The 23,600-nt window shown below is 42.0% G+C and overlaps 1 protein-coding gene across 2 annotated transcripts in view; it reads right to left on the bottom strand.

Annotated features, from left to right (window-relative positions):
- Positions 1–253: 253 nt before the first annotated feature.
- LOC109645785 (xenotropic and polytropic retrovirus receptor 1 homolog) overlaps positions 254–23,600 on the bottom strand; it is a 64,205-nt gene continuing 40,858 nt past the window's right edge. Inside the window, exons 8-16 of one of the 2 annotated variants that reach the window (XM_069511095.1) lie at positions 23,421–23,510; positions 18,468–18,565; positions 18,076–18,255; positions 14,639–14,804; positions 14,354–14,548; positions 13,259–13,425; positions 12,949–13,088; positions 11,737–11,958; positions 254–8,437 (exon numbers count right to left, since the gene is read on the bottom strand). In XM_069511095.1, coding sequence (XP_069367196.1) covers positions 8,383–8,437; positions 11,737–11,958; positions 12,949–13,088; positions 13,259–13,425; positions 14,354–14,548; positions 14,639–14,804; positions 18,076–18,255; positions 18,468–18,565; positions 23,421–23,510 — 1,313 coding nt within the window. In that variant the 3' untranslated portion in view covers positions 254–8,382. Of the gene's footprint in view, positions 8,438–11,736; positions 11,959–12,701; positions 13,089–13,258; positions 13,426–14,353; positions 14,549–14,638; positions 14,805–18,075; positions 18,256–18,467; positions 18,566–23,420; positions 23,511–23,600 lie in introns of those variants that run through there. The other variant, XR_011238746.1, reaches the window with a different exon arrangement.

Genomic DNA, 23,600 nt, shown 5'->3' with positions numbered 1-23,600 from the left:
CTCAAACCTAGGTGTTAACCTGCCCCTGGACACTTTCAACCACTATTGGTCACTGTGTGCCCCATGACCCATGAGTTCACCAGGCCAATAAAAGCCAGTTCCTCCTCTTTTCTACTGAATTTTTCAGGAGAAGAAGTGGGTACCCCTTTTTCTTATCACCTCTCCCTACCCAAGATCTCCAAATTCAAGCAGGTGTCGTATATTGGGGTTGCGATGATGTGAAGATGATAAAGGAATCTCCGATGACACCGTCTTAATTGTATAAAATGTTTATTACAAAAAAGTTCAGCATCAATACAAGCAATGCTATCTGCATATGGAGAGATCCGGGGTCAATGTGAATCTCTTCTGCGGGGGCAACTTCAACTCCTCGTTTATATAGGAGTGTTGTTTGCGTTATTTTAAAGAAAACACATCTGGTTTCTATCCAGCTCTTCTCGGTTGTCCAGTGACAGGAAGAGAGACGACACTAGCTCAAATTTAGTGTTCCCCTTTGAACTGTGACCTAACGCCCGAACATTTGTTCAGGCTTTCTCCAAATTCCTCAGGACCTGTGAACATCAAACCTACAGATACATTTCTTTTATGGGGAGGACTACACTCCACACAGGCCTGCCTGGAGCAGACTGCTAAAACTTTCCAAAAGGCAGAGATGCTAGAGCCTGCCTAATAACTTCAACACTAGCTGCTTTGATATGACGTCTTACCAGCAGAACCACAACAGGAGCCACAAACCAGCAAGACCACTTTACTGGACTTCAAACAGCACATCAAAAAGGACCTCCTTTTCATGGTCACACAATTGGGCTTAATAGTTCAACTTTGCTAAGCAAAGCACTGTTAAATTTTATTTTGTGTGATGCTTATAAGTTTGATTTGTGTTGCTGTGATATTTTGGTTATAAGTTATTTCAAAGCTTATGCTAGTTCTGTTATGCTGTTCACCGACTCTTTCTCTGCATCCAATTACTACTTTCTCTGACCTAGCACCAACACCTCGCCAACTGCCATTTTGAAACTTACTCACTCACACACACACCCCTTTACATCTGCATATGGTAAGTACACCTTTAGTTAGTGTGTGTGTTTATACTGTTATTATTCCCATAATAAATGTTTTTCTTTAACACACGTTGTCTTAATGAATGTTGCTCAAGTGTGAATTTTTGCCAACGTCTACATTGTCAAGAAATCCATATCCTTCAACTTTGCTCACTACTGACGTGGTCATTTTGGTTAAAGTTATCAATTAAATTATTAATCAGAGTTCCAAATTTGTAGTTGGTACTTTCATGAGAATTGATCAATAAATAGCTATCCTTTTCATTCTTGTGAAGGGTGGCACCCGTTGGTAGCTTTAAAGGTCCAGTGTGTAAGATTTAGGTGAAAGGGATCTATTAGCAGAAATTTAATATTAATCCTTATGTTTTCACTGGTGTGTTTTTATCTAAATTGTATAAATTGTTGTTTTCTTTACCATAGAATGAGCCCTTTATATCTAAAAACTGGGCTGCTATGTTTTTGACTGTTGTCCAAACTGGACAAACAAAAACCTTTTGAGTTTTCATGACAACCGAAGTTCACCACAGGTCCTCTTTCATGTTTGGAAGGGGAGGGTGAAATGAGGAGTATTCAGCTGCAACATGCAACTTCTCCTCTAGATATCACTAAATAATACACACTGAACCTTTAAAAAAGACTTATAAAAAATGTCTCCAGTGTAAACATAACTAATTTTCTCTACCAAAGATGTCTCTGGCTACAATGTTACCTGGCTGTTACCCACACTTACAGGTTAGGGTTAGAGTATTGTAAAGGTACTGTACTTTTAGTTACCACTACTGCTTAAATGTATCCAGTCTGAGCCACAAAATGAGACTGAATGTGTCAGTGTGTTGTATATGTTACTTTTAGAGAGAATATCTCACCTGAATGGTGAAATTCATGTGTGTGGTAAACACACACAAGCATCAGTATCACACATTATCGTAATAAATAGACATAATGATGAGAGATAAAATGAGAACCAGAGTCACAAACATTTTTGAGCTGATTTTACTGAAAAACTAACAGGGGTTGGTGGACCAGGCACCTCTGTAGCATCACGTTGCTACTGTAAATACGAGACAACAGCCACGGCACAGTAACTGATTATACAATGCTTCTAATCAATATATTATATAATGTATTGTATAATCAACAGCTCTGGGTCACACGGTGTGGGTATCAAAGGATTCTGATCTAGGTTAAGGTCGTGTTTGTTCAATGCTGAGAAGCTTTGGGCCAGTGAGCATGAAGAATCTCAGATCATCAGGCATAATCTCATCAAGTTAATTCGGAAAAAAAAACCAGACAAAAAAAGAGACAAGCTTAGAATATACAAAGACAATATGATTGTATCAACAGCATGCTTTGTGTCTAAAAGAAACCCTGTCACTGGATCCGCCTCCTCCAAGAGGCTCCATGCTCCAGGGCAGGTGGTCCAGTGACGACTGAAGGATGAGGACCAGTGTGTTCTTGTGCATACAGAGCTGGTGGCATGGCCTCACACCTGGGCTCAACAAACTCCAAATATCTTTAAAAATCAAACTTCTGAAATTCAGCATCGGAGAATGGAGAATGATCGGAGGCAAGAAACCCTGGAGCAGTCTTCCAGGGTAGAACCAACTTCAACATAACTTGATATGTTTCCAACATGAGGAATTCATACTCAATCACACCAATTGATTCTGATCAGAATGTTTAAAACTGCTTCACTAAAGCTCTAAATGTCGTCCATAACTGGTTCAAATGTACTCAGACTTGAAAAAAACAGCAAGAAAAGACAAACCAAGTCTTTCAGATAAATCCATCAAGTTTGAGGAATTCAAGACATTGGGCCCCGGCAGTAACTTCTCATACAAACACATCTGTAGTGATGCAAGCAAGTGATTTAACAAAATTTGTGACATTCACCCATTTTTTGTATTTAGAGTTAAGTGGTCCAGACCTGTCCTTCAAGTCAAGTACTAACCTATTCTCCATGGTAAAACACTATGTTAACATGTTGCTGACTGTGCAACATTGTATTAGTATGTTCTAAATGTTTTAGTACACTGAAGCAGTTAAATCAGTCATCTCTTTGGCAAAAGTTGATTCATTATTAAACTAGTTTAACTTAAAAACACAACTTCTGCATTGAAATGTGAGTTAACTGAACAAAACAAGTTCAACAAACTGAAGATAATAAGTTTAATGTTAACCTGGTCAGTGACACTGACATACCATATGTTACACTGGGTCAGAACTAATAGCTGCAGCTGTTAAATGTTTGAATGATGGGGACAGAACTCAGCAATTATCTTCATGGTCAGAATGGTTCCCATCATCATGAAAAAAACAGGACTTATCATAGCATGTATCATATACACTGCAATATGTTCCTTTTCAAACTACATGAAACAATGCTCTGGAGAGTTTGAATTGGAATGCTGGGATATCTCTTATTTCTAGTTTAATGAGTTGAGTGAAGTTATTTGTTGTAGATGATCAAAATAACAAAAGCCAGACATGAATTCTTTCAATCTTTACAACTAGATGAGAAAATCTGAACTGATTTCACAGAATTCTTGTATGATGTTTTACAGTGTAGGGGCCATGATAAGGCAGGTTCATGAATATGAGCAGGTAACGTCTGTCAGGTTTAAACAAACCATTTGCACCTAAGTCCAGTTAAGGAAGTTTGGGAAATATCAACACAGACAAACCTTGCAAAATAAAAGTATGTGAAGTTTTGGGTTAAGAGTACAGAGAAGTTCTCACAAGAGGCCAAATGTGCAGCTTTGTTGTAAAGCAACTAATGAGATCATGGTCACGTACAAGTCTTGCGCTGTGAAATCTTGAAAAATAGGCCTGTTGAATAGATTCCACCAGTCTGGACTAGAGCTGGGTATCTAGAGTTTTGGTTCCTCATTTGGCAAATTATTAACACAAAACTTCTAGACCTCACTTTTCATTTAATAAAAGAAATCAAACTTTTGAAGTATTAAATATTACCAAACAGCTGTTTCATAACTATGTCTAAAAACATCTAAAATGAAACTCATAAAATTGACCAGACAGTCACTATAAGCTCATTATAAACTCTGTGACACCATCACATTACTGTCAGTGCCAAAAAACATATGTGGGCTCGATACCCAGCCCTACCCTCTACTGATAGATTTTACTTGAGTTTGAGGCATCATGTGGAATGTAGCAAGACAATATTCCAGTCAAACAAGGTCCAAATCACCAAAGGCTGAGTGTTAAAACTATATGAACAGATTCATAAAAGGTAAAACATCTAATGCTGTTAGGCTTGGTTGTCATACAGAGGGATCACCATATTTGTAATTTGTTGGATTTGGATGCACATTTGTGGCTTTCATTAGCTAAGCTATAGCAGTCAAGAAGCACTGGGTCGGTGTGGGTATCAAAGGATTCCGATCCAGGTTGAGGTTGTGTTTGTTCAACGCTGAGAAGCTTTGGGCCAGTGAGCATGAAGAATCTCAGATCATCAGGCATAATCTCATCAAGTTAATCCGAAAAAAAAAGACAAAAAAAGAGACAAGCTTAAAATATAAAAAGACAATATGATTGTATCAACAGCATGCTTTGTGTCTAAAAGAAACCCTGTCACTGGATCCTCCTCCTCCAAGAGGCTCCATGCTCCAGGGCAGGTGGTCCAGTGATGACTGAAGGATGAGGAGCAGTGTGTTCTTGTGCATACAGAGCTGGTGGCCTGGCCTCACACGATCACATTACTGTCTGTGCCAAAAAACATATGTGGACTTGATACCCTCTACTGACAGAGTTTACTTGAGTTTGAGGCATCATGTGGAATGTAGCAAAACAATACTCCAGTCAAACAAAGTCCAAATCACCAAAGGCTGAGTGTTAAAACTCTATGAACAGATTCATAATTGTTCACCATACCACCAGGGATCACCATATTTGTAATTTGCTGGATTTGGATGCGCATTTGTAGCTTTCATTAGCTAAGCTAAAGCAGTCAAGAAGCATATGTCCAGCTTGTGAACAGGCTAACACAGTCGCTAAGACCTGGTGTCTCATCTAATGTGTCCCTATGGAATGTTGTTTATAACAAAGTGAAGGGTTTCTAACCAAATTTCTTCTAAAGGACGACGTGATCACATGAAACCCACAGGAAGGAGAAAATAGCAGTGGTGCAATTAAAAGGAGAAAACTCAACAGTTCTTCTAGGGTAGTAGACATAGAAGGTTTCGAAGACAGAAGCAGTGAGGACAACAGCCTCATTTCAAAGCTCTAGTTGAAACACGTACAGAAACTAGTAGGAACCTTGATCTGTTTACATGGCCACAATGTGGGGACAAAAAGTTCCCATAACATCATCATTAAATGTTAAGATTGGGGTTAAGTTGAAGTTAGATTAAGGGAAAGTTAGGTTAAGGTTTGGTTTAATATTAATGTATGGTTAGGGGATAGGTTTAGATTTCGGTTAGAGTAAGGTTAGGTTAAGATTATTACATTACATATAATAATTAAACTGTGGTTAGGCTTAGAGAAGGTTAGGGTTACGTTAAGTGAACTTCAGGTTTAGGCTAAGGTTAGAGTAAGTTTAGGTTAGGTTTATAGTAAGGTTAGGGTTAGGTTAAGAGAAGATTAGGTGTTGGTAAGAGCAAGGCAAGTTGTAGTTTGTCTCCATGAAAGGAATGTATTTAAGTCAATGAATGGCGACACAACGTCTGCGTGTGTGTCAGTACCAGGGCTGCAGCGTTCCAACTAGTCTGGACATCCCAGTTGCCAATTGAATATAAAGTAATCCTAATGATTTGTGTCACTGGTGTGTAATCATCTAAATTGTTGTTTTCTTTACAATAGAATGGGCCCTTTATATCTAAAAATGTTATATTTACATGGAGGGGGATCCTCTCTGTGGAGGCCGCCATGTCTAAACTAAAACCTTTTGAGTTTTTATGACAACTGAAGTTCACCACAGGTTCTCTTTCTTGTTAGGAAGGGGAGGGTGAGATAAGAAGTATTCACCTGCAACTTGAAACTTCACATCTAGATGTCACTAAATTCTACACACTGAACCTTTAAAAAGATTTGTAAAAAAAATTCTCCAGTGTAAACATAACTAATTGTCTCTACCAAACAACAGCAGAGGATTCTGTTTTATGGCTCTGATGAATTGGAAACACACACTGAAATTAGTGCATGCAGTGCTGCTGTTGATGGACATTGTCAAACTACAAATGCAAAACCACAATGCTTTGGTCAAAAAGACTGAGGGGATGACATTCCCTGAAGCCAAGAATAACGCCTCTGATGTAATAAATTAAACGTAGTGAGTACAATACTACAGAACTGATTTGGATCAGTGTTTTTACTAATTTCTCATTTTGTGTCCTCCATTCATACATATCGGAGCTACAACTTCTCCATTTTTCCTGACTGGTATTCATCTGACACAATCAAAAGCATCAATGAGAGGATATTTTGTCAGCCTTCACAATTTTAAAGAGACTTTTGAGGCTTAAGACTTGGGCTAGGGGATGCATTATGCTAATAAGCGTCCTCGCAACTATAGAAAAACAAACGTGTCTGTGTATAGGGAAAAAAAATCTTTAACCTTGCCATGAAAACCTTGTGTGTGTACACACATAACACAAGTATATATAAAATACAACCATATTTTGCCATTTTCTCTTGCCCAAGCAATTTCAGCACAAATACAAAGACAAATAAATAAATGTGTCGATATTCATTTCTCGAAAAAGCTGTCATGAAATCAGAGATCTTAGACTCCAAACAGTCCTAAATCCTGAACTGTATCCACACTGAACATTCATATGAGGAATGACTAGAAACATAGCGATTCAGATTCAATCCCACGTGGCTGCCCCCCCCAATCAGATTTAGGCTCACATCTAGCATGTGACAGACAGGCAACCTCCTCCCTCTTCATCATCACATTTCAGTGAACAGTTTTACAGATGACAATAACAGTTTCTGAGAAAACTTCCTCTGGATTCATCTTCACTCAGTTTCTTTAAGCTTTTGAAAAGTAATTGGCCTGAATGGGTTGACTGGTGGTATTTAGGCATCACTCTCACACATCCATACATGAATATGTTGGCATACATTGAACAAAAATGGTTTAAACTTTACAACGGAGGGTATTTCATCACACAGTGTTTGAGTTAATGCAGGACAATTAAGACCACAATCCTTTTCCAGACAAACAAACAATTCTTTCTCAGCTCTGTGGCTGAACAGTCATTCCAGCTGCTGTTCAATAAAGTCGTTTTTAATTTTTCTGAATATTTTCACACCTTCTTTGGTCCATTTCATATTTACAACAACCACGGTTACAAATAATATATAGCTTGTGTTTGTGTGTGTGTCTTTTTAACCCAGGTTAAAAAAAACCACTGCTTATGAGTGTGTGTGTGTGAGTATGTGTATGTGTGAACAAACAACAGGCATTCCAATAGACTTTTCCGACAAAGTGCTTGTTTCTGTGTGTGTGTTTCTAAAGCATGTAAGGTGCAGATAGGCAGCTCTGTGATGATGCGACAAGCTGAAAAGCAATGAACAATGTGTGTCTGCACATTCTGTTGGCCAGCGTAAGCCAACAGGTAAGCCAAGGGTCTGAGAAGTGCAGGACAACTTTACAACTCTGTTTATTCTTCTAGAAGAAAAAAGAAGTGGTTTCAGATTCACTCCAGGGTCCAAATTACAGATGATCTTGAGGTGGTACATCATTTATCCAAGGCCTTGAAGCCTGGACGCTCGGAGTGTAGGAGGAGACTAACAGCTAAAGGCAGGGAGTAAAACTTTTCAACATTTTTAACAGCAGTCACCTTGAAGCGGTCTCTTCCTGTGTGGAGTTATGTGGCATGGACAGGGAGCGGGGACACTTCCTGTCAGTGCTATCAGCTTGCGTTCCATTTAGCTGCATTGTTCATGCTAGGCTGAGGCTTTGAGGAGAACCAAAGCAATGGCGAAGGAGTGATTGTAGTTCTGGAGTCTACCTCTGTGTGGTTATGGGTGACAGGGAGACAGGTTTGTCACCCGCTGCTGGGTAAGGTAGGGTGTAAGTGATAAGCCCACCCTTGGGTCTTACTGAAGGTAGCAGTAGGAGGTTGATGGCCTTTCGGCAAGGATGTTTGTACAAGTTTGATTAAGTTCCACTGTTGAATTGATTCTGAACCCAAGCAGAGCCTCCTGAAAACGCATTATGTAGGCATGAGAGTTTAAAACCTGTCCTTGGTTGAGAGCTCAATGCCCAACTCACTGGGTAATTCCTAGGTTAGGAGGTGGAGTTCCCTCCTTTGAACAAATTCTGCACCCAGGCGAGGGGCGTGGCCTGATGTCAGGAGTCATCATCAGTGTCCTCTATCAAAACCTTGGTGTCACGGGTCTTGGACCTGGAGGTGAAAAGGGAGAGTGTGATTTCCTACTGTCTTTGAGCTTATAACACAGGTTAGATGCTGTCAGCTCTCTACACTTGCACTGAAACAGGACAAGCTTAGAAAACACCACTTGACCTAGAGCTACCACTTACGACAATGATCAGACAAACAATATTTAATATGCAAGTACACAATTATTTAATAATCAAACACAAAAAAAGGAGACGCAAGCAGGCCAACACTGGCATTCTCTGGCCGAAACTGAATCACAAATTCCAATATCAATATAGATATGAACAATTTGGAAAGGGAAACCTTTGTGGTCATTGTTCATGATGTATACTATACAATACTCAGCACTGTCTGCTGCACATGGAGCAAACAAAGGAGTCTGGGTCTGCTGGACAAACTAAATGATGATACCAATTATAGTAACATCACATATATATGTGATAAGCCAAGGGCTCCAGACTAACTTTTTCATTGAGGCCCACCAGCACATAATTTATGTGCAGCCAAAATGTTTCACTGTGTCTTTTGGCGTCACAATAATACACCTATTATACCTTTTCTTGACAGTTCCAAAATATATTGGTAATTTCTTAACTTAGAGCTGGGTATTGTAACTGATTTTCCAAATTGACTCCATTCCGATTCACAAGATGTTGATTTGATTTCAGATTCGATTGGAACTTAATTCTAAAGAATATTCAGTCCGACACTTAAATTAGATTAAAACATATTGAAATACCCTAAATAAATAAAACAAACCACATAAAACCACAACAATGAATTAAATTGACTCCCTGGCTCTGTCAGCGAATAAATATTGATCATTTGACACAGGATACATGTTACCAGCTCAGTGAACAGGATGGTTTTGATTTAAATGAGCTTATAGGTATGTATTGTATTAGGTGAGCATGCCAACGTTTCCAACAGGGTGGAGATGAAATGAGCGACACAACTCCATCAAATACACAGACAGACCAGCTAAATGTTTGGCATACTGGTGCAACCAAGGAAAATTTTGGTTGCACACTGGATTAAGTACCAAGTACTGGAGTATTAAGACATGATCAGCTGATTGTTACAGTAGGTGGGCTGTATACCTCAATGAAAGTAATCTAATTTATCTCATAGATGCTGAATGCACTAATTAGGGCCCGAGCGCGACAGTGCAACAACCCTATTGAAACTATTTTGATTATTATTATGTCCCGACCACAACAGTGCAAGGACCTATTTTTGCTAGGATTTCTTCTGACAATAGAAATGCCTTTTTGGGGGCCTTATCATACTTGGAAACTCACCAAATTGTGCGAGTATGTCCAGTCTGGTGAAAATGTATGTATTTAATGTGGTCGGGAACTTTCTTCCAAAAATGGCTCAATAGCAATAGTGATGCCATAGAATCATCAGGGGCGTGTCCTTGGCATGGCGGCGAATCACTGTAACCATGTTTGTGCTCCAATTACTGTCAAACACTGTGAACTTGTGTGATAAGGAACCGACCCTGAAGAGTTCTATATGCAAATATACTATAATACTCACAGCGCCCCCTAGCTGTGACAGGGAGTACCATGTTTTATAGTTTGATTTGCTACACCTAACTTTTTCCATTTGAAGCACCTCAAAAAAGGTCAGGCAAGGCTTGAGATGTTGGTGAAGTGATATTCAAAAACTTAAGCCTCTATGTTGAATGATGATGGCGTGGATTTTGATGCAACGCCAACCAACAAGGAAGTGAAGTCACGTCACTGCACATGCTCCAATTTGCCTCAAAGTAGACATGTACAATGAGAGTCACTATGTGAACATGGACAATAATTGGCAGCTGAGGAAGAATGGCTGAACAGCGCCACCTACTGAAAACCTTAAGTAGTCACTCTAGTTTAAACTTCCTTGGAATAACATCAATTTTTCACAGCCGATCCAAGATCTCAGCTGAATCGGAAGCAGTGATCAGCAATAATTATCCCTGGTGCCACCCAATGGACGCAGGGACACAGTCTGACATCCCGTCAAGTTTCGAGAGAATGCATCTTTGTGGAGGTGATGGGGGATTCGCTGTGAAAAGGATGCAGCTGTTGAGTCTGAAGGTGGCGTGGCATTATATTTTGATGACTCGCCATCCAAACATACTGTTGTATCTCAGACATACATGGTCCAATTGATTCCAAACTGGACATGTATGACAACAGTCCTGGCCTGACGACAACTACACAGAAACCATAAGTTAAAATAACAGCGCCCCCCAGTGGCAACAGCAATTTTTTTTTGATGTACTCCTCATTGATTTGTCAGAAGGGCCTTAAGACATCAATGATGTAGTCACATGGAAAAGTTTTCGTCGAACACCATGTTAGAGATGTGGCGTAAAATGTCCTCGTTGCAAGACACACGAACATGTGATACTTAGCACAGGCTTCAGAAATGGCAAAAAAAATATGGGTCTTGTGCATGGGTGTGGCAAAATGGCTCAACAGCACCACCTAGAAAATGTGGAATGCCAAGACGTAGAAAAAGCCTTGTGGGACCATAGCCTTAACCTAAAAGGGCAAGTCATACAAGTTATATTTAACAAACTCCTTCAACAGAATTTATCAGATTCACTTAAAAATTACAGTGTGTAAATCTAGAGACATCCATGAGAAAGAAGTCTTTCATTTTTGTCTGTAGGATGGAGTCAAATTTGTGATATATGGCAATGACACGGGAAATGGTTATAGCTTCCTGCAAAAACTTCACAATTGATAAAAATCCGTGCCTGAAGACATCCAAGCTAATATTCAGTCATAGCTTTACTTACTTGCAATACATGGTACTCATGTCAGTGTTGTGCATGAACAGCGTTTATTGAACATGTTCATATTTTTTGTGAAAGATGAACTGAACTAATCAGTTTACGTATGATGAATGCAACGTTCACTCAAGCGAGAATTCACATTCAGTTTTTAAATCATCATCAGAAAAGGCCATCATGTGAAATACCAGTTGGTGATGTCCTCTGTTACACACAACATCTATTGCACCTCTGTCAACCTTGGGAAAGGGATCCCTCACATGTGGCTCTCGCTTTAATGTGTCCATTAGAACTGAAAAATAAATGGCTGTGCATGTATCTGTCTGGGAATCTGAACTGCACTCTACATATTAAACAAAACTATCAATTGTAATTAATAACAGAGGTTTAGAGATGAACCCAATCCATCAACAACATTCATTCCAGTCAGATAAGTCAGTCACACTTTAGGGTACAGGGTCCATTTAAGATCCATCACAAGACTGCAGCTGTTGTTTTGAAGACTCACTGTGAGGCAAGTCGTGGCCTACGTAGACTCATGCTATAGCTCCTCTTCCAGCTCTTCTTGCCCTGCCGATTTCTGACTCCGTCCTCCAGGTCCATCATCTGCTCCAGCAGGGTCTGGTCATCAGCATTGAGCGGAGCCACGCTTATGTCTCTGACAGCCCTGAACTCACCACAGTTGTTCAGATGTTCGTTCTCCAGTCGGAAAAAGTTCCACACAAAACGCCTGCCAAGGACAAACACTGCCTATTAGTATTGATTCTTATTCATCCTTCCGTCAACCACATCCTCATCATGCTAGTCATCATTACATACGGGTCATGAGAGATGACTTTCATGGAGGATATATTTCAAAGATTTCAAATTTTAAATGCAAAATATTTCACACTATGATGCACTTGCACAGGCAGTAGAGCATTTCCTATATCACAAGCAGCAACATTGAAATGGCACAGCTTCTGAATCTGAAACTGCAGTAAATTAACTGCAATCAGACATTTGTTAGTATCAAATATCAATATTTGCTGTTTAAAGTTTTTCCAAACATGAGGACTTTTTGTTGACTGATTTTGTAGCTTATGAGTTTCAGAATGTTGACAGTACAAAACAAAAAATTTTAAGAATTTTCCCTGGTTCAAAGAGATTTTGTGATTGTAAATTGATAAATCTATACTGGAAACAAAAGTCACCAGGAAATGACTTATCCCTCAGCACCCAGAAAACCTAAACAAGCTGAATATTTGTTGCTTTCACACTTACCTGAAGTCAAGAGTAATATTTCTCTTGTGAAAACCTAAAATATCAAAAGGCTCCACTTCACTACCTGATTAACATGATTGTGAAATTTCATGAAAAAATGTTCCACTCCAGAAATGAAGACAAATGGACACACTGATCAACAGATTAACTCTAACTCATAGAATATTCTTTCTAATTTGATATTTTCTAACCAACATTTATATATTTTACCTGGTACATTCTGGCACTGCACCTGTCAGATGTGTCAGAAAGAGATTAAGAAGAATTCACTTATTTACTTCTCTTTGTCTTATATCTGTTATTAACAGGATAATCTAAACCAAATCCAGGTCTGCAGCTGTGCTACTTTAATTTGTAAAACCTGAGCAAGAGTAGGAAATAGGAAAAATAAGAGCAGGACGAAAAGATAGGGATGACATTACGAGGGCAAGTCACAAGACTTAGAGATAATAGACACCTAAAGACTTCCATTGGGGCGAGCACAGTAGCCAGAATATCAGAGATGCCATGAAACCCAGACACTGCGCTGAGGGTGACAGTCAAAGTCCATGAGAAACGCAGCAACACATCCTCCACTATAGCACTGTAGTAATAGGCCTGTGGGGAGAGACAGAACACATTAATCAATCTTTTTTTTTTTTTTTTTTTTTAATGGCATCTATTTACAAATCACACTTTGCCTCAAAGGGCTTAACATCATACATAACAGGTTATGTTCCCATTGTGAAAAGGTCTAATTTGTGTGTCAGCCTGTGCAGGAGAAATACCTTATGAGGGTAGACTATCTCCTCTCTCAGAAAGGTATTCTCTCCTGCATTGCGATCAAACAGACCCCAGTCCATTTTCAGATCCCAGACCAATGTGTAACATGAGCTGACCACTAAACAGCTGATGTACAAGTAGAAGAAGATCTGGGTGTCAACATGGGTTTCAGCTGAGGAAGAGAGCGACAGGATAAAGCATGAGGTTAGACAGAATCAGATTTATGGGTTTAATGATGTTGACTAAACTCTTTTTGAGAACCCAGACACCTGGAGACTACAACTAAATACACCTTCAAACTGTATTCGAAACAGTTTTATAACAGAAAAACTGAAGCCTACGACAGGAAATAAGATTTTGTTTTTAAATTTCATTTAGAATTGTTGACTGGTGATGATGTTAGGTGATTTAATGAGGCAGGCGTATAACCTTAAAGAATAAAATCTGTAAGGTAACATAAATATTAATTATATAAAAGCATGATAAAAGTACTCAGTTGACCTTGTAGAAAACACTGAAAATTGAAAAATTGAGCTATAACATATTAAAGGTCCAGTGTGTAAGATTTAGGTGAAATGGATTTTTGGCAGTAATATAAAATAATCCTAGTGATGTTTTTACTGGTGTGTTATCATCTAAATTGTATGAATTGTTGTTTTCTTTACCATAGAATGGGCCCTTTATATTTAAAAACTATATATTTACACCTCTCTGTGGAGGCCGCCATGTTTTTTACTGTTGTCCAAACTGGACAAGCTCAATCCTTTTGCGTTTTCATGACAACTGAAGTTCACCACAGGTTCTCTTTCATGTTGGGGAGGGTGAGATGAGAAGTATTCAGCTGCAACATGCAACTTTACCTTGAGATGTCACCAAATTCTACACACTGAACCTTTAATGTTGGAGTTGAATCTTGTTGAGTGGAGAGAATTACTTGACACTGCTGTTGAACTAAAAAAAACGCACAATAATAAGTATTGATCAAGACAACAACGAACAGGAAGGAAGTATACTAAATAATCATAAATAAAGTTTCATAGTCAAGGTCTGGAGTGCTCTGTGTGTAAACTATGTCATCTGTAAAATGAAAACAGCTTTACCTTTGTGTGTACTGTACAGGGCAGCAAAGGTGACGACAAAGAAAGATGTTGAGTATTTCCCTGCATTAACCAAGTGAGGGAAGGCCCGTTTGGTGTCACGGTAACGTCGCAGACACTGGACAAATCGGAACCAAGCAGGAAGGCATTGGATAACCGCACGGACACCGTAGGAGTAGGAGTTACACACATCTTTACCTGCAAACAATGATATGCAAGGAGTGTGGTCATGATAAGGTGTAGATCAGTCTTCACAGCGTTCAGTAGCATTCTGTCTTACAGTCCCACCTTCACTGCTGATGAGTCCATTATGTTTTTTCCAGTCCAATTCAAAACTGTAAAAGCAGATCATATACTCCAGATCCATCAAAACTACCACCAGAGAGTTCAGCTGATCAGCCAGCCAAAAGTCTGCAAAGCCAACACGATGAAATGGAGCCGTCACCACTCGAAACTGTGGAGGAGAAGACAAAATGAGAATAATCAGATTCTCTACAAAATAAACTAAACTATGAGAGTTCACAATAAAATATCCATTTTGCATGTCATAAACAGTAGGTGGTAGGCAGGGTCTCAGTGTGTAAACAATTATTCTGACAGCAGGGCTCAAACAAGCCACAGCCTTACAGGGCAAGATGCACTGAATTATTCATACTTACATATCAGAGCAGTGGTAAATAAGAGATTTCAGTTTTGGTTTGACTTTGTCACTATGGGTTGTGTTGCCTGATGGGTGAAATGATTAAATCTACATCACCAAATAGAGAGTAACTAGAATTACCACACAGTGGTTATATGCATCTGCCAACAAGTGCAGTTTCTGTCTACAAATTTCTACATATTTTTTTTCCAGAGCCATAACAGTTAAAGGTACAGTGTGTAGAATTTAGTGATATCTAGTGTTGAAATTGCATGTGGCAGCTGAACACCCCTCACCTCACCCTCCAAACATGAAAAAGAACCTGTGGCAGCCTTCAGTCATCATAAAAACTCAAAAGGTGTTTAGTTTGTCAAGTCTGGACTAATTTTAAAAAAACATGGCGAAGAAGAAGAAATTCTCTCAAGGCAGTCTTGAGATATAACAAAATGTTTTTTGAGGCCACTGTGACTGAATTGAATATTCAAAAGTGTCCCTAGGCAAGATACTGAACCCCAAATTGCCCCTTCTTATAGAGTGATTATGCACTGTATGAATGTGTGTGTGAAAAGGTGAATGTAAAACTGTACTGTTAAGTGCTTTGAGTGGTCATCAGGACTAGAAAAGTGCTATATAAATACAGACCTTAACCATTAACCATGTGTGCCAAATTTGAAATAATTTCCTCAAGTTGTGTTTTGAGAGGTCACAATGACCTTTCTGTCAGGTAAGGAGGGGGGGAGTGGGACACAGGTGCAGACCCAGGGGTGTCTCTAAGCTATCCCAGGGGGATAACCACAAAAATCGCAGTAGCGATAGATTGGAAATGGGGGAAAAAAACAAAAAACAACGAAATTGTATAGAGCCACTACAGGCTTCCTTAAAGAAACAATGCACCACAAATGATTAACAAAACCACCACTGCCAAGCAGCTGACTAAAAACTAAAATTGTCCAGGAGACCCAGAAAACTCTAAATGAAAGGCAACTTATTCACTGGGAAAACTACAGGCAAAATTCTTAGTGGGGTGTTTTCAGACACACTGACAACGGGGAGAACCTCTCACTGCCTCTGAAGGTGAGACAATGAGTCAGCACAGGGCACTGGAGACTCAGGGTATATGAAGGCTCCCCACACCTGGGCTTAATCACCGCCGATCAGTGCCACACACACCTGATTGCAGTGAGTTGATTCTCTCACCACTCTCAGAGCAAGATTGAGTGCCCTCACACCACCAAATTATAATTCAGCTCATCTATGGATCTAAGTGAGTTGTGCCAGATGGAATGAAATTCCCTACTGGCAGTTGTGAAATATCACATTCACAGGAATGTAAGGTCATTGTGACCTTGACCTTTGACCTCCAGGCACCAATATCTAATCAGTTCATCTTTGAGTCAAAGTGAAAGTTTGTACTAAATTTGAAGACGTTCCCTAAGGATGATCTTAAGATGAAACATTCCAGAAAAGCATACATATACTTTGTGAGGCCACTGTGACCTTGACCTTTGGCTACCAAAATCTAATCCAAGTCCAAATGAATGTTTAGGCAAAATGTGAAAGGATACCCTTAAGGCGTTCCAGATATATCGCATTCACAAGGCAAAAAAATCAAATCAGTTCATCTTTGAGTCTATGGGAATATTTGTGCCAAATGTGAAAGGATAGAATGTGAATGCCTAATTGCATTATGGACTATGACTACCAAAATCTAGACCAAAAGTCTAAGTGAATGTACCAAATTTGAAGAACATCCATCAAGGCATTCTTGACAGATATCGTTCATGAGAATAAGATGGATGGACAGATAGCCTGTAAACATAGTGCCTCAGGCTGCCAGCTATCGCTGGGGCGGAGGCATACAGAAGTGAAGGGGTCTCAGATCCTTCTGGAGCCACTGTAGCTCCTCAGCATCATGGTTAGTTTCTACCTAGGCGCTAATATGAGCTAACAATGTGTTTTGGTACTTTCTGTCATTTTCACCCTGTAAGTGGGAGCTCCACTGCTGAGATAATTGGGTGAATAATGGATACAATCTGTTGTGATAAGTAACTACAGGTTGCTGGAGTCGCGGCAACCGTGACATCATCAAGAGGCATTTATGACGCATGCTGTATATGTGCCTGCGTTATGTTCGATTAGCTGTAGCAACTAAAAGTCAGTTAATAAACCAGCTCATTCTCAGCAAGACGACTTGGTTCCTCCTCTTTTAAACATCGACACATGACACAATCTATAGAAAAATAATTGTCAACCATTTAAAAAATGTATTAATCATTGATTATCAAAGTAAAAAGTAGGACTGCACTCCTACTTTTGAAATCGTAATTCTACCGTTTAAAGGTTCAGTGTGTAGAATGTAGTAACATCTAGAGGTGAAGTTACATGTTGCAGCTGAATACTCCTCATCTCACCCTCCCCTTCCAAATATGAAGAATAACTTGTGGTAGCCTTAGTTGTCATAAAAACTCAAAAAGGTTTGGACGACAGTAAAAAAACATGAGTAAGCAGTAATTACATCAATAAGCAGTAATTAGGAGGTTATTTAGGGAAAACTGTTAATCAATAGAGTAGTTGCAGAAAGTAATTAAGAATAAGGCATTAATAAGTGCTTTATAATGACTAATAAAGAGCCAATATGCCTCTAATATCCATGCTAATAAGCAACTAGTTAATTGTTGATATGTGTTCCCTAATATAAAGTGTTACCGAAAACATCACTAGGATTATTTTATATTCAATTTCTGCCAAAAAAATCCCTCTCACCTAAATCTTACTGACTGAACCTTTAACTGACATCTTCTCTTTGGTCTAAAATACTTCCATAGACATTCGGCCCTGACCGAATATGGCAAAGAAAAGTAAGATGAAATATATCTTATGTCTGACCGGCTAGTTGCTTAACAGTCAAGTTAGATAAAGGTAGGACATTTTTTTCCACAAATGTTAGAATGATCTTAGATCTATAAAATTGCCAAACACTTCACTTTGTGAACTTTAAAGACTACAATTTACTGTTGATCAACAAAAATAGCGCTGATATAAAAAAACTATATGAAATCTATGCGATTATTTAATGAGTAGTTACCAGGAGTTTGAGCAGCCAGAATCGTGACTTGTAGTAGCACGTCTTGAGAGGGTTGATGAGGAAGAGGAGGAAGAAGCCGTACAGAGCCAGAGGGTTTGCCTGCATTGGTACCAGGATGCTGTCACTGAACAGACAGGACAGCAGGCTGACACACCACAGCACACCCAATAGACCTGCAATCTACACACACATACAAGTATTCATGAACACACAATGTTCATCAATAAAATCTAAGACATGTAACAACAAATGAACATACAATAGCCATCCACTCATTATCCATACCACTATACAGATAATGAGTAAATAAACATACAAAATATTCTTAGCAATTTGTTTAATTTGTATTTTTTCACAGGTGTGTGTTTGCGTGTGTGGGGGGGCACTCAGACCTCAAACAGATGTTGGTGGGACAGGTTGTTTCTAGGGTTAAGTTCAAATATGAGCACATGGTTGACTCCTGCCTGCCTCCAGCCGTATGTGTTGATGCCTGTAACATGAAGACAGGAAACAGTCAGACAGGTGGAGGAAGTTGTGTGATAATTGAGAAGAGAGACAGAGGAAAAAGGACCATTCAAGTTGAGAAGATTGTTTGTGTGTGTGTGTGCCTTCACATGTGCATACATCAATCTGCCTAGCTGACTGTAACTTCTGTCACATTAACATGCCAGTAGATATCGTTGGGTTACTTAATGTAATCCCTGGTTCTTTGATAACAGCGTGAGGTGCTTCACTATGGGAATCGCCTTGGCGTGACCAACTATGGAAGCTCCAATGACACAACGTCTGGCAGTGACAGACAGGTCGAGCTGTGCTGGGGCCCCGCCCCCTCATACTACCACAGCCGACCCGCCCCTCTCAACTCATTCTAGACCGCTTTCTTCCTGTGTCTATGCGAGGAGGGACGTGATGGTGAAACACTTCACTCTGTTATCAAAGAACCAGGGATTACGTTAAGTAACTCAACATTCTTTTTCTAACTTTGTTCGGTTTTTCACTATGGGACATATAGACCACTCCCGGATTGCATAAGTCTCCCGAAGCCCTAAATAATTTAAAGCCTGGCAGTGGCTGCTATGCAGACCCTGGTCTGTGTGCCTCTAGCACCGCCTGTGCTACAGAAGGCCCAGAGACATCCAGCCTGTAAAACCTTACGAAAGTGTGGGGCGTAGCCCAGCTAGCCGCCGCACAAATATCCTGTACTGAAACTTCCCTAAACAGGGACCATGACGTGGCCATGCCCCTAGTGGAATGAGCCCTCAAACCCTGGGGGGGCTGCAAACCCTTAGCTGGTCATCCTTCCTGAACTCTGCTGTCCTACTCAAATACACATGAAGCGCCCTGACGGGGCATAATGTGTTAAGCTTCTTCTCCTCCGCTGAGGAGAATGGAGGTGGGTGAAAAGCCAACAGCTCCACTGTGGAACACCCGTAACCTGACTCCGCCACTTTAGGCATGAAGGCTGGGTTGGGCCTCAAACAGACCTTGGTGAGCCCTGGTGCAAATTGTAAACAGGAAGGCCATATGGATAAAGCCTGTAGGTCACTCACCCGCTTGCTGTCGTCAAAGCTAAGAGCAAAGCTGTTTCAGTGAAACAAACTTCATCTCTGCCACCTCAATAGACTCAAATGGGTGGAGAGAGAGCCATCAACACCAGCATCATCAACACCATCCAGCAACACGGACAGCTCCCACAGGGGAACCAGGGGTCTGGAAACTAGATAGCTTGCGCCGTGCACCTTTCATAAAACGACAGACTAAGGTATGTTGCCCTGCAGGCTTACACAGCCGGTCCACCACTGAACACTGAAAAGGGATGATGTGCTGCAAATCACACCACTCCTCAAAAATCCGCCACTTACCACTGTAAAGAGAGCGAGTGGAGGAGGCTCTTGCATTCTGAATGGTGTCAATGACCTGTGCTGGCAGGCCTGCAGTGCTCAAAGTCAACCTCTCACGGGCCAAGCCGATAGTGCCATGCGGTCTGGTGCAGGTGGTAGATCTCCCCGCCTGCCTGGGACAGAAGATCCCTGCGTATGGGGAGCGGACACGGCTCACCTGCTAGCAGCTGTATTATTTCTGCCACCCACTGTTTTTACGGCCACCATGGCCGGGGAGATTAGGCTGAGCGGGGGAAGCGCATAAAGCAGCACGTCCGGCCAAGGGTGTGCCAGAGCATCCACACCCAGAGGTGCATTTGCGTCCGACAGGGAGAAAAACAGTGGACGTTGCGCGTTTTCTTGCGAGGCGAACAGATCTACGGCTAGCCGGCCGTATCTCAGCCAAATCTGTTCCACCACCTGCGGGTGGAGCTTCCACTCTCCAAAAGGGGATTCCCCCGGGACAGGAGATCTACTCCTTTGTTCAAAACGCCCGGTATATGCGTCGCTTGAATAGACAGGAGCCGGGTACTGCTCCATAAGATTACTTTCCAAGATAATCTGTGCAGCTGCAGTGACCAAGTGCCGCCTTGGCGGTTTACGTATGCCACCACGGAATTGTCTGTCTTTATCAGCACATGGCGACCCTCGAGAAAAGGCAGGAAATGTTTCAATGCTAGAAACACTGCCCAAAGCTCCTGAACATTTATATTAGAACGAGCCAGGCTCTGATCCCATTTCCCATGGTCCCCAACATGGTCGCTCGCCATCCTAATAGGGACGCATCCATCACCACACCCAGCGGAACCCCTGCCGCGTGAGCTGCCGTGTCTCTCCACGGCCGGAGAGCCACCACACATGCCGATGTTATGCTCACCCTGCAGCTGAGATGACGGCTTGGGCATAGGCGCAGTGTCGCGACCTATTGCTGAAAATCCCCCATCATCAATAGCCCCAGATGTACAACAGAAATCACTGACGCCATGAGGCAGAGCAGGCGTATGCATAGTCTGAATGACACGACTTTCCCCAGCCTGAAGAGGGAGAGCCACTGTGTCAGAGATATTAACCTCCCCTCTGATAGCGTGACGCGATAAGAAAGAGAGTTTATGTTGAGACGCAGGTATTCTGTGCACTGTGTGGGCTCCACTCGGCTCTTCGTCCAGTTTATATTGAACCCGAGATCCCTGAGATGATTTATCACTGTAGCGGAATCTCTGACCGATTGTTCCGCTGCGAGGGTGTGAACTTTATTTTTGTTACACAAAGTGAAAGTGCTTGGTGACACTGTGTTACCCTCTATCCCCGACACTCCCTCTCTTGAACTTGAGGGGAGAGGAACAGAGAGACCTCTGGACCACCAAAAACTGCCAGAGTATCTGAACCTTGAACTACAGGGATTTGATTCACCCCGATTCCCTTCTTTTCTTCATGGGAAGGGAAAGGGAGAAGCTTCCTCTTCCCACCCCTGGGGTTTTGGGGACAGTTCCTTGCTGCCACTACCGCAAAGGAGTGTTTGCCCCATGGCTTTTGGTTCTGCCGAGGCTGCTGTTGAGGCTGCTGTTGAGGCTGCTGGTTAGCCTGATGACCAGCTGCGTGCTGACCAGCTGCCTGCCTCTGTGGCCTGCCTCCCCACTGTCTCCCCCTCACCGTTGCAGCCGCAGCAGCAAAGCCAGCTCTTGGACCCTGAGGGGGGCGAGGGGTGGGTTTCCGTGGAAGACAGAGATCAAAGGCTTCACCTTCCTGCTTCCTGAGGGTGCTGGTTTCCCTCACCTTTTCAAGTGCTGGACCAAAAGGACCTTTTGGTGGGGTCATACGCGCGTCCATCGCCTCTGCCTTCTGGCCGTCACTCAGGCCTGAGAGGTTCAGCCACAAGGCCCTCTTACCTGAGACAGCCAGCCCCATTACTCGACCACAGCCTTGTACCGCGCCTCGTGAGGAACGTAAGAGAGGTCATTGACAAAACAGATCTCCTCCCAGAGGGCCGGGTTAGGTGCCCCGGAGTCCAGTTGTTGACCCATCTCCTCCAGGATCTCTGCCTGGTATGCAGACAGCAGTGTGGTTGCATTCAGGGAGCATACTCACTGTGCTGCATACTTGTACATCCTCTGGAAAATGGAGGCGGTGAGACGCTCTGCTTTGCTGGGCAGAGAAGTGTTGGAGGAGGCTGACAGAGAGCGGCGGTTGGGGTGGAGGTGAAAAGCCACCGAAGGCTCCACTACTGGGGGTTCAGCCAGCCCCAGTTCCCCCATACCGTGGATCTCCAGCTTAGAGTAGCCCTTGGTTGGAAGCTTACTCTTAAATGGGCTGGACCAGTACCGGTTCATTTCCTTCATGCAAGCTGGTACTGGTGGCAGGAGTTGCTTTGATGGTGGCTGGGCAGGTGGGAGCCTTTTGCCATCATACAGATCTCTCTCTTTCCCCTCAGTGTCCTGGGCTGCTGTCCATTGTACTCCTAGCTTTGCTGCAGCCCGTTTGCAGACCTCATACAGATTACTGTCCAATGGTGGAGCAGTATCTGATGCGCTGGGGGGTCTGGACTGTTGGACAGGAAAGGGGGAATCATCCTCCTCTTCCTCCATCTCATCCAGGTTGAGGAGGTCAGAGTTGGCATCGCCCCCTGCGTCCTCACCACCAGGCTCCCCTTCAAGGAGGTCCTCACGTAGGGGAGGCAATTCTGGGGACTCATCTTCCATCAAGTCGCCCCAGCTCTTAGTAGCTTGTGGCTGATGGGTGATGGTTGCTGTCTGTGGGGTGGCTAAAAACGGTGCTAGCAAAAGCCCGTTGACTCGCCGTAATGCGTTAGTCAGCGGGTATTATGCTGCACAGTCGCCGACTACACCAATCAGCTAACACGGTGCAGCCAGCTAACGGCTCGCCTTGACACATTGACCTGATGCTACGTAAACACAGTTGTTGGCTACTCTGGTAACTTAATACTTGGTAGCCTAATGAGCAGCTTGCCGCAACGCGGACACTGTTCAAAAGACCATGTGTAGGTACTTACTCGGCCAATCCAGACCTGGTGCCACATTCGGCGATGTGAATCCTTTACAGGTCGTATATGAACTGTTAAGCCGGTGTCGAGGCTAGCTCAGCTAGATTAGCTGAGGGAGCTTCATTTCGTTCCTCATGGGAAGAAAGCGAGAATGAGTTGAGAGGGGCAGTATGAGGGGGCGGGGCCCCAGCACAGCTCAACCTGTCTGTCACTGACAGACGTTGTGTCATTGGAGCTTCCATGGTTGGACACGCCAAGGTGATTCCCATAGTGAAACACTTAACGAAGTTAGAAAAGAATCCTTAACTTGCATATACAACTAGGTTTGCTTTCTAATACTGAGGCCTCAGCTCACCTTGACTCAAAACTTAGAGTCTGAGCAACTTTGTGTGTGTGTGTGTGTGTGTGTGTGTGTGTGTGTGTGTGTGTGTGTGTGTGTGTGTGTATGTGTGTGTGTGTGTGAATACCTAACAGGAAGAGAAATTCTATTAAGAGGAATCCTCCTCTGTAGATCCTGACCATGGGCCACACATCAGCACTAAGAAAGTTCACAGCTCCTAATGACAGTGACAGACGAAAAAGATGGTAGAAAACAAATGACAGACATAATTCAGCAGCAGACATTTTTCAAATACTTTATTGCAGAT

The sequence above is a fragment of the Paralichthys olivaceus genome, chromosome 16 (genome assembly GCF_024713975.1).
Source record: "Paralichthys olivaceus isolate ysfri-2021 chromosome 16, ASM2471397v2, whole genome shotgun sequence".
NCBI lineage: Eukaryota > Metazoa > Chordata > Actinopteri > Pleuronectiformes > Paralichthyidae > Paralichthys > Paralichthys olivaceus.
Note: the sequence above shows the minus strand (reverse complement) of the source record. Positions and strands in the feature narration are given on the sequence as shown.